The sequence below is a fragment of the Electrona antarctica genome (genome assembly GCF_951216825.1).
Source record: "Electrona antarctica genome assembly, chromosome: 1".
In the NCBI taxonomy this organism is placed as follows: Eukaryota; Metazoa; Chordata; class Actinopteri; order Myctophiformes; family Myctophidae; genus Electrona; species Electrona antarctica.
Genome location: NC_136806.1, coordinates 60,836,248 through 60,848,590, shown reverse-complemented (window position 1 = coordinate 60,848,590; position 12,343 = coordinate 60,836,248). Strand labels below are relative to the sequence as shown.

At 43.0% G+C, this 12,343-nt stretch overlaps 1 protein-coding gene across 1 annotated transcript; it reads left to right on the top strand.

The window, feature by feature from the left end:
* Positions 1 to 8,152: 8,152 nt before the first annotated feature.
* LOC306921105 (uncharacterized protein) lies at positions 8,153 to 11,532 on the top strand. Its single transcript, XM_079498219.1, has 2 exons — positions 8,153 to 8,204; positions 9,761 to 11,532. The coding sequence occupies exon 2, from the start codon at positions 9,796 to 9,798 to the stop codon at positions 10,825 to 10,827; it is 1,032 nt and encodes a 343-aa protein (XP_079354345.1). The 5' UTR covers positions 8,153 to 8,204; positions 9,761 to 9,795; the 3' UTR covers positions 10,828 to 11,532.
* The last annotated feature ends 811 nt before the right edge of the window (positions 11,533 to 12,343 follow it).

Below are 12,343 nucleotides of genomic sequence, written 5' to 3'. Positions count from 1 at the left end.
TGTACGGTCAAATGTAATGTAGTTTATTTAAATATAGAAACATTGTAAACAAAGCATTCAAAAAACAGCAGTTTGTACAAAAAATATAGAAAAAAGGTAAACTGTGTGTGTGTGTGTGTGTGTGTGTGTGTGTGTGTGTGTGTGTGTGTGTGTGTGTGTGTGTGTGTGTGTGTGTGTGTGTGTGTGTGTGTGTGTGTGTGTGTTTTAAACTTCTGAAGAAATGTGTAAAACTGTGTTGGCAAATTGGCCATAAATATGTTAATATTACCTGAACCCCTCCTAATTTGTTTACTCCAGATGGCTGAATGGTTATATAAGGTCACTTGTAATTTCTCACATGCTAATGTATAACTAGCAGAAGCCATCATCATCGTTGTTGGGGGGGCAATATTGCTTTGCTATTCAGATGTAATTCAGTCAGTAGTAGGCCTATTAGAACTGTGATTGATTGATCATGCGTGCGTTGGGAGTGATGGATTGATTGATTGAAAATGTTATTAACAGTTTGCAGAATTACAGTACATTTCAAGCACAAACTCAATACAAAGGCTGTTAACTGTGAGTGGACGACCCAATTAAGCATTACACTTGTTTACAACAGGGTCCACCATGTTCAATTCATCAAAACATTAAGAGACGTACAAATAGACACTTCTATATAGACAAAGAACAGTACAGGAATTCATCATAATGGAGGTAAAAAGGGAAAAGAAACATATACAGTGAGGGGAAAAAAGGGGGGGGCGGTGGGGGGGATTCAGATTTTACGGGGGCCAGTTTCGAATTGCAGCCATCCGTAGGTGCCCTTTGAGAGCGGTTTTGAAGGAGTCAAGGGATTTGCATGTCTTAATGACTGTTGGTAGGGCGTTCCACATTTTGGTGGCATAGGAGCGAAAATAATTTAGTCCCTTGTTTGTGCCGAATCTGGGTTGAACATGGTTCGTTGCACTCCCTCTGGTGTTGTGGGTGTGGACTTTGTTAACATTAAGGAAGTATCTACACAGGTACATGGGTATCTTGGTGGAGTATCGAATCTTGTGGACCAGACCAGCTGGATCACTAGATGGCGGTAATGCACCAAAACCTGGTTGCCAACTGCAGTAAAACAACAAAAAGAAGAAGAAGAAGAAGACGACAAGTCTACACAGTGGAAATGTATGCAATACTGATGGCTCTACAGTGGGTGGAGGAGGCAAGACCAGGAAAGGTGGTGGTGTGCTCAGACTCGAGGTCGGTACTGAAAAGCCTGATGACATTCAGATCAAGGTGCAGAGAAGACCTAATGTACCGAGTGCTTCATGTGCACCATAACCTGACCCAAAAAGGAGTGGGAATACAATTCATGTGGGCACCAGCGCATGTGGGGATTGAGGGAAATGAAACTGTGGATATGTTAGCCAAGGAAGCACTGCTAAGTGAGGAAATAGAGGTGGAAATTTGTATAAGTAAAGCAGAGGCTAAATCAGTGATATGGAAGACGGTGATGGAAGAATGGCAGCAAAGATGGGATGGAGAAGGAAAAGGAAGACATTATTACAACAGTCAAAGTAAAGTGGGTGGAAGTAGAAAGAACAGTAATGGATGTAGAAGAGAGGAAGTAATAATAACACGGCTAAAGATGGGACACAGTGCGCTAAATAAAACACTGAAGGTGATGGGCAAACACCCTACAGGCCTATATGAACACTGCCAGGAGGAGGAGTCGGTGGTGCATCCCATTATGGACTGTAGACAGTACCAGAGAGAAAGAGAGAGTATGGTGGAAGAGCTGAGGGGAGTGGGAGTTGAAGAAATCACTTTTAATAAGTTAATTGATGCAGCAGAGGATAACACAGGGAGAGGCACGGTGATCAGATTTATTAAATAAACTGGTTTATGGGATAGACTGTAAGTGAGAAAAGTGAGAGTAACAGAAGGGGGCGGTAATGCAACTATTTGGATGCCAACCGCCATAAAACCCCACGGGATGGCGGCGGCTTTCGAAGAGGGGGAAGTGGAATTGGAGTCAGAGGAATCAGAGAATGGAATTCAATCTGAAGAAGAGGACAACGGAGAACATGAGAGGAAAAGAAAACGGAAGGAGTGATCTAGCCCAGAGCCAGAAGGCAAAGAAAGACAGGATGGGAATTATACTGTTGGAATGAAAGCCGTGACCAAAACAAACGGGATTTTCAGTAATCAGCATGCAGTAGTACAAGCAATAACGAAAGAAGTCGGGAAAGTGGGTTCAATGAGAATTACAAGGAGTGGGATAGTAATAATCAAATGTTTGTCCAAAAAGCAAATGAAAGAGGTCTTGGAGATCACAGAGTTTAATGATAGCAGTGTGTGTTGTTTCCGACTAGGAGGACCGAAGCTAAGGAAAGGCGTTATTAGTGGAGTACCACACACAATAGACAGGAGCTCACTACATGGCATGTTTTGTGAAGTTGACAAGTTGGTTGAGTGGAAGTGGTTGACACGGTTCAGAAATGGGAAGAAGGAGAAAAGCAACTCAGTGTGTGCGGCATTTGAAGGAGAGTTGCCAGAGAGAATATATCTTGGATATGTCTGCTACAGAGTCAGGCCATACGAGCAAGCACCACTGAGGTGCTTCAGTTGCCAGGAATATGGTCACGTCGCTGCTGTGTGCAGAGGAGTTAGTAAGTGTGGGAGGTGTGGAAAGGCAGAATGCACTGAAAAGAAATGTGAGGAAGAGCAAGTACCAGCGAAGTGTATTCACTGTGAAGGAAACCATCTGGCAGGAGCAGCGATCTGCCCTAGAAAAGTTAAAGAAGCTAATGTGAATAAGATCAGGAAAGGAAAGAGAATGTCCTACGCTGAGGCTGTGAAGAGGTTGGATGAGAATCATGAGAGTGAAACAGTGCAACATGCACCAGAAGAAAAAGTGGACATTTCAGATGAACCAAATATCTACAGTGACAAAAAACGATTCCTAGCGTTCATAGCAATGGTCATAAACTGTGCTGTGGAAATACCACGGAAATCTGAGAGGATAAATATGGTGCTTGAGGCAGCCAGGAGATTCCGGGAGTGGAGGATATTACTGGAGAAGAGTTGAATGAAACATTGAGGGATGAATTTGCTCCACCGGCTCAGGCCCCAGGGCCTGGGCTATAGGAATGGACAGAAGATATGGAAGGGGATCACTTTGGGTGGACTTTTGTTTTATTTATTTTTTTACAAGTAGTAGTAAGAGTATAGTAACTCTAAGAAAACAGTAGGTGGCGGTAATGCACAGATATGTGCCAACTGCCAATAAACCCAATAATAATAATAATAAGAAGAAGAGACGACAAGTCTGCCGTTGTGCTAGCTCTCTGCTAGCTAAGTCCCTCGCTGCTGTTTCTCTGCTAAAGTAAGTTATACTATGTTGTAGTAGCCTACAACTAACGTAAGGTCTGTTGAAATGCACACTGTCACGTGACTAGTGGTCGAAACGCTAGTTGTGTGGATTGTCGTTTTGTATCAGTTGTGTCAGACTTTAGTTTGACCGTTTATTTTGTAACGCAGATCAATGTAATGTTTACATAGACGTCTGAAAAGCCAGCGCAGAACACTGACTACATGTATGTCCTGAACTGATCATTGCAGCCAATGTTTTCCCCATATCATATTTTTTACTCTGTGTGCGTGTGTACAGAATTCAAACTGTAGGATTTGTTATTGTCACGGACAGAAGTCATCCTTTATTTCTTTCCCTTTGCATAGCGCACCGGAGCGCACTCGCCCATTAGTTTGCATTGCATTCAGAACGTGCCCTTAATTAAGAACCTAACTGCAGCTGTGTGTGGCTCTCAGCGGTGTCCCACTAATTGACTAGCCTCGGAAACCCAGACATTTTTATTTCCAGGGAGTTGAAGTTGAACTGTGCTGTGTCAGAGAAGTAACGGATAGAAGCGTGGAAACTTTATTCCCAAACTATATCCACCCCACCTACGTGCTGACGAAATGACTGACTGTCCTGTTTCTGGTTTAGCTTTACGCGCGGGTTGTTGTTTATTTGCATGGCTCAGAAAATAAGTAACAAACTAACATGAGAACGTTATCGAGTTGTTGTCGGAGGAGGAGGAGGAGGAGGAGGAGGTTCACGTCGTGAATTAGCCCGTCTCCGGACCCCCCGGGTTGAGCTCCTTTGGACCTACCACGTAGGGTCCGGTCTCACCGGATTCAAGCGACGTGGGACGCAATCTGACTTACCCTGACTTAGCCCTGTGCTGCGGTGTGGGTGTCACGCTGACATATTCCAAACGAAGCATATGGATGCTATAGGATACAACGAACCCTCTCACCCCCCCCCCCGAACGGCACAGAAGCCGTTAAGTATTTTTAATGTTTGTACGACCGTTTTGGCAGCTCTGAAATTCTCTCTTGTTGACATCCCATTGTACCGCCTCTCGGCATCTCGGTTGGCTAGCAGCGCCTCCCTACGCGCCTCATAGGCGCAGCTAGCCAACCGAGATGTCAACAAGGAGGGACCGAAGAGAGAATTTCAGAGCTGGCAAAACGGTCGTACAAACATTAAAAATACTTAACGGCTTCTGTGCCGTTCGGGGGGGGTGAGAGGGTTCGTTGTATCCTATAGCGTCCATATGCTTCGTTTGGAATATGTCAGCGTGACACCCACACCGCAGCACAGGGCTAAGTCAGGGTAAGTCAGATTGCGTCCCACGTCGCTTGAATCCGGTGAGAAGGAACCCTACATAAAGTCATCAAAATGTCAGAAACTTTAACGTAGGGTTCCGAAAGGAGCTAGTCGTGAATGTGGAACGTAATAGCAGATTGTATTCTGGTGATGTGCTAACTGCTGCTGGCTGCTATAAATGTTAATATAGACCTATGTCTTCTATTGTGTTCTGAAGGTCGACTGCTGTACTGCCACTAGTGTTAAAGTTATATTTTGTATTCTGTTCTCGGGCCGCTGTGTTGCGCTGCCAATTTTGCCCCCTCTCCTGTTGTGTTCTCTTTTCTGGTTTGTGTACTATTGTGCGACGTGTGTGTGCCTGCACTGTTTAGTATTTTACCATTACATTTTTATGTTTTGATAATCAGCGCTTTGCCATATAGATACATACTGTATTCACCATATAGTTTTCCATGATTCATTGTCAATTTGCCAATCTATGTTGTCATGGTTACAGGGAGGGTATTTAACCCTGGCCCTAATCAGTCTCAGGTGTTGCCAGTGGCAGAGGTACACCACTGTGTGCGCAGTGCTCTGTTTGACATGCTCCGTATGCTCCGCGTGCACCTCCACACCCCCCCTGTTAAAGGTTCACGTTGCTGAAAGATAACTATGAACAATAATAGGAGATCCGCATACCGTTTTAAAAGCTCCCACAATTATTTATTAATAAGACAAAGAAACAACGTTTCGGCTTAACCGGTCGGTGTCGGGTGTACTGAAGCTGTGCGTTAAAGTCCAGGTAGGCTATAGGGCATCATCAGATTCCATCTCGCCATCATGAAAATCATTATATTATGTAAGGGATAATGTATGGCTGAGTGGTCATTGTTGATAGATAAATCACCGACAGGCTGATTAACCACGGACGCAGAGTAGAGGAGGTTAATCAGCCGGAAGGTGAATAATCTATAAACACTGACCACTCACTCAGCCATACATTATCACACTTATTACATGGCTACTTAATACATAAATTAATACAAAACGCAACAAAACGAGCTATTTCCTTGCTTGGTAATGAAAGTATTCCATAAGTGTCGCACTGGCCGGTGACTGCCCAACTGTCGGAAAACAAGGACGTGAGTTGATCAAATAGAATCCATGTTCGGGTACTGCTTTGTCTATTTCTCGCTCAAATGTTTTCAAAAACATTTTTGAGAGCAATGTTTAGCTGTAAATGACATTGTTCATTCTTCATTTGGATCCCCATTAGCTTCCACAAAGTGGTCACTAGTCTTCCTGGGGTTCACACAAAACTGTATACAATAAAAACAGATAATTGAAAATGTAAACAAGACAAAATCTAGTTATCAGCTAAAACAGTGAAGTCGCTCTGCATTTAACAGAGACAAAACAAAAAATAGTAACATATACAGTGTTTACACAAAACATAAAGTACAAATAAGAATAAGGTACATTGTGTGTTTACATGGCTGTCATGTTGGAAACAGCAGTAAATCTAGCGGCTGCAGCCAGGTGCTGCGAGGGTTTGATTAGGCAGCGGTCTGTTATAGAGCGCAGCGGTCTGTTATCAAGATATAACACACTTTTGGACTATGTCAAAAAAGGAAAATCGAAAATTGTTTTTCCCTTTAACTAGGGCATTTACGGTAAATCTCTCTCGCACTCGCCTGCAGGCTGCCGGGCTACCGTAGTACTTCCTCCTCCCACTGCCGCGCAGAGAGAAAAGCTGAAAGCAGCGTTAGCATGTCTGCCACGGGGAGCGATAGGAACGAGGATTTAGTTGCTAAAATAGTCAAGACAATGTCTGTCGTCTGGAAATGGTTCGGCTTCTCCGTTTCAGATGTGGCGCAAACTACTCGTTGTAAACGTTGTAAAAAGGGGATGCACACGCGCTTTGCACACGCAGCTGTACTTGTATTTGTTTTCCGGGTGCTGGAGCAGGTTGGGACGCTCGTGTTGTTGCCGTCTCTCACAGACACCGACTTGGTTTTAGTTCCGACATAGTGGAGGGTCGGTCCCTGTGGGAGACGGCAGCACGAGTGGCTTGTTCCAGTGCCTGGAGAATGGACAGGCATAGCGGCGAGTAGCTCTGATCCATAGCCCTAATGCTAATTCTACCCTAGCATTAGGGCTATGGACCAGAGCTAAGCAGCGAGTGGGTGCTGGAGCCAATAGCCATGTGTGTCTGACTCTGTGTTGACTGTGTACGTCGCCTCGGCTAAAAACAAAGGGGAAGCCTGTCTTATGTTTCGCCGTACGACCTGTTGCATCAGCGTGCTAAAAAATAGCTGATCTGCAAGCTCACGACGTGTCGCCTCCGCAACACGCTGTGAGCTAGTAGATCGGCTATTTTCAGCACGCGTAAAAATGGAGGATGAGACATTCAGAAACGCTTGCCTTCACAGTACAAGCATCAGCTGTCACAAGTTGAAAAGAGATGTGGCATCATTATTTTTCACATGGCCCATATGACGAGACAGAATCAAAATGGAAAACGATTAGGCCTACAGATTCAGTGGCATTTCACATTGCAAAAGGGTGCAGGAAGAGCGGGCACCTAAACATTAAATTGGCTATTTTTTAAATAATTAATTGGGACATATTTTAAACGTTTTCACTTGTTTAATCCCAAAGGGGATTTATCTTTCTTTGTTTAAAAGGATCCCTGGCCAGACAAATATGCCTTAAAACACTATACTTGCCCTCTATAACTAAAAATAAAAACACCTTAAATATTTGTATTTCTTTCATAAAATAAAGTTGGGTAGTGTACACTGTTTATCTTTAACTCAATAGGAACAGCTCCTGTCTTTGAGGATGTCCAGTCCATGTGTGGTCCAGCCCCAAGGAATGTATGGACATAGTGCATATGCTAATAAAAAGTATTTAAATATTGCTTTGATGCTCATATTATTCTTAGGAAGTATTAAGTTGTTTTTATTAGCATATGCATTCTATAGGGCTGGACCACACATCGAAAAGTAAGCCTGGGACCGAGGCTAACCACACATGGACATATATCAACCTGCGATGGGAGCAGTCCCTATTGATTGAAAGATTCTCTATTTATGAAAAATTAAATATTGATTGATTGTTTTTATTTATTTTTATTCATAGAGGGCAAGTGTAATGTTTTAAGGCATATTTGTCTTGTAGCCAGGGATCCTTTTAAGGTTTGGACTTTATTCCAATAGGAAAACATTTGTTTGCATTGAAAAAAATCAAAATCGAAACCGAAATCGAGGTTTCAGAGCAAAAAATCAAGGGTTTTTTTTAAGGCAAAATCGTGCAGCCCTAGCGATTGACCAATCAGAATCAAGCATTCAACCAAGCCATGTAATACTTGACCCACATGCCCACAGACAGAAATGATAACTAAACATTCTCTTCTGTTGGTGATTTCCACAGAGCACCACAGGAGGAGATCTCACGCCATCAGGAGAGATGGCCTCCAAAAGACATTTAGCACGGTCAGAGGAACAGCGGGAGATGGACCTGGGACATGGACTGTTTGATGCAACGCTGCAACCTGTAGTAAAACTGTACCGGATAAGTATGTACCGTTTTATTTACAGCTAGTTAAACATGTGCTCCTCTGTAACTGTCCTGTTGTACCTTGGATTCAAAGTGTGTCATCAAGGAGGGTGTGGTTTATGATATGGTAGCTGTTGTAGAAATGTATTGTATTCCTCTGTGAGGGAATGAAGAACAGATGTTTATTTGATACAACAGATGACAATAATATTATAATGATTGGCCACACGAATTAGCTGAGTGTTAATACATCAGAAGTGGTGAAAAGAGAGACAGATGGAGTATGTCCTATCTATCACCTCAAAATGGTTCGGGAGTCTGACACAGGTTTTGGAAAAGACTAGACACACAGTTCCAGGAGAATGTAAAATAAATCTCACAGACACAAAGCTCTTTTTGGCTGACCAGTCTCCTTCCTCAGTAAACATCATCTCCCCCGCCAACACCACCCCTTATCTGCCTTAGTCTAGCCTATGTTTACATTCTCGACCAGGACACTCCAACCAGACATGATCATAACACTGCTCTAACGGGAATAGAAATAATCATTTAAGCACTCACTAATCGGCGGCCAAGCCATGTCACGTGACTTGTGCGTTGGGTGCACTGTCACGTGATTATTGTTTACGGAAGCAGTAGAGAGAACGGCAGCATGTCAGATAACAGCTGGAGACTGGTCTAAAAAATATTAAATAATACATTAACAGCTGGAGACTGGTCTCAAACTCAGTAATGTGACACCCCCACTATGGGAACACTTTGGATTTCTACTACAGTTGGATGATATGCCAAAACGTTCCTATTTGCCACTGTCAGCCCAAAAATTGATCACGATAGAAAATGAAATAATGTGGAGAACAGCTCCACACCCCAGCTGGAAATATACTTCACCGTACAGCGAGCCACATGTCAAAAGTAGCAGATGTACATTGTACAATGCGTCGTAAGCTTGTAGATCTGCTATTTTCGGCACGCGACCCTGTCCTACGACTAGTATACATTGGGCTGTAACACACGTGCCAGTTTCAGGTTACTTACTGTGACTGTGTGACTGTCATTAAATGAGCAGAGATGAGATGACACCGACAGTCTTTCTGCTGCCATGCACTTTTCTCACTGACAAACATGTTTATACGACAAAGAATTGTAAACATAATATATAAATGATCCGTCCCCCTGGAAAGTGACGGCGTGGGGTAGCGCCTGCTATGCCACTGTAAAAAACAAATGTGGAATGCCCTACAATCAGTCATAAATAAATTTAGATCACCCTACCAACAGTCATAAAGAAGAGTTGTTCGCCATGCCAATAGTTATTAAGAAATGCGGAACGCCCTACCAACACAATCATAAAGAAATGTGAATACTTACTGTCCTTATAAAGTATATAACGGCTCTAAAAAAGTCAAAGCCTCTATACCATTCATAGATATATAAATAGATAAGTTAATTAATTAAACCACTAGACATAATTACAAAACAAATCAAAGTAAGTAAGTAGGAGAATCAATCTTATCCAATCAGAAAACACAATGAATTTATCTCTGCTTATGTTACCTCACTCTGCTCCTCTAGATATCAAGGACCTCCCTGTGTGTCCTCAGCAGGAGATGAGCCTGAGTCTGGTCCAGGTGAAACTAGAACCTCTACAGATTATAGAGGAACAGCAGGAGGGGAGCCTCAGTCTGGTCCAGGTGAAACTAGAACCTCTACAGATTAAAGATGAACAGCAGGAGAGGAGCCTCAGTCTGGTCCAGGTGAAACTAGAACCTCCAAACACCTCTTCACACTGCTCTGAAGTTGAAGTTCAACTGGAATCTGACACTGAACTCACTGAAGACAGAGATGATTGGGGGGAGACAAGTGGAGGTGTCTACACTGGAGAGAAAACTTTTCACTGTCAACATTGTGACAAGAGTTTCAGTCAGTCAGAACACCTGAAGACACACAAGCGTATCCACACTGGAGAAAAACCCTTTCACTGTAAACATTGTGAGAAGAGTTTCACTGATTCAAGTAATCTGAAGTCACATCAGCGTATCCACACTGGAGAAAAACCCTTTCACTGTAAACATTGTGACAAGAGTTTCAGTCGGTCAAATCACCTGAAGAAACACCAGCATATCCACACTGGAGAAAAACCTTTTCAGTGCAAACATTGTGACAAGAGTTTCAGTCGGTCAGATCACCTGAAGACACACCAGCGTATCCACACTGGAGAAAAACCCTTTCACTGTAAAACTTGTGACAAGAGTTTCAATGATTCAAGTAATCTGAAGACACACCAGCGTATCCACACTGGAGAAAAACCCTTTCACTGTAAACATTGTGACAAGAGTTTCACTGATTCAAGTACTCTGAAGTCACATCAGCGTATCCACACTGGAGAAAAACCCTTTCACTGCAAACATTGTGACAAGAGTTTCACTGATTCAAGTACTCTGAAGTCACATCAGCGTATCCACACTGGAGAAAAACCCTTTCACTGTAAACATTGTGACAAGAGTTTCAGTAAGTTAGGTAACCTGATGAAACACCAGCTTGTCCACACTGGAGTAAAACCTTTCCAGTGTAAACATTGTGACAAGAGTTTCAGGCTGCCAGGTGATCTGAAGACACACCAGCATGTCCACACTGGATAAAAACCTTTTCACTGTAAACATTGTGAGAAGAGTTTCAGGCTGTCAGGTGATCTGAAGACACACCAGCGTATCCATACTGGAGAAAAACCTTTTCAGTGTAAACATTGTGACAAGAGTTTCAGGCTGTCAGGTGATCTGAAGACACACCAGCATGTCCACACTGGAGAAAAACCCTTTCAATGTAAACATTGTGACAAGAGTTTCACTGATTAAAGTACTCTGAAGACACACCAGCGTATCCATACTGGAGAAAAGCTCTCGGCACAATGTTAACAGTTTGACAGGAGTTTCAGTCAGTTAAAACCCATGAACTACCAGAGGGTCTCTAGAACAGTCTGTAGAAACTGCCAGTGTTTTTTACTAATCTTTCAAGACCAACATCATAATTAGTTCTATGACTATGTAAACACCAAATATCCCAAAAGAAAGAAGAGAGTTACTTTCATTGTGGAGAATACATGTGATTCTTCAATATTCCATCCTTTAGTTATTGGCAGTTGAATATATATAGCTTGTTTTCAACAAAAAAATCTGTCTAGGAACTGAAAGCAAATCCATATAATACTACACTACATTGATTTGTTTAGAACACGTTTTATTTTTTCCTCTTTCAGTTTATCCTCTGATCTGGAAGCTGCACTGTACTGTAATCAGTGAACAGAAACACATCTGTTGGGAAATATAATGATAATTATCATTGGGGAATAGGGCATTAACGAGTTGAGATTTTTCCAAGTCGACTTGTCAGACAGTAAAGTCGAAGTTGAGTCGATGCATCGTTTTATGACGGGGGGGAGGGGGGGGGGACGACTTTAACAGGGCCGGGTGGAGGTGCGCACAGTCAAATATGGAGCATGTCAAACAAAGCACTGCCTCTCCAATATGGCACAGTGTGTATCATCTATATGGCAAGGCACACACGCAGAAAAGAGAACACAACAGGAGAGGGGGCATACTTGTCACACAGCGCAGCGCAGCGGCCCGAGAACACAATACAAAATATAACTCTAGTGGCAGTCACCTTCAGAACACAATATAGAAGACATATGTCTATATATTAACATTACAGCAGCCAGCAGCAGTTAGGCACATCATCAGATCAGAATACAATCTGCATCACCTTCCACGATCATGACGTGAACCTTCTCCTCCTCCAACAACTCGATAACGTTCTCATGTTAGTTTGTTACTTATTTTCTGAGCCATGCAAATAAACAACAACCCGCACTGACCGGAGACAGAGAGATTCATGCGTTCCGCCGCTCCCGTGCGTAAAGCTAAACCAGAAACAGGACAGTCATTGCGTCAGCACGGATGTAGCCTCGGAAACCCAGACGTTTTATTTCCAGCACGGAGGTGGGGGGGATATCGTTTGGGGATAAGGTTTGCAGGCTTCTACCTGTTACTTCTCTGACGGCGCAGTTCAACTTCAGCCAGTCAATAGTGGGACACCGCTGAGTACACAGCTGCAGTTAGGTTCATTGTGAGTGTGGTATCTGGAACCACAATTCACATT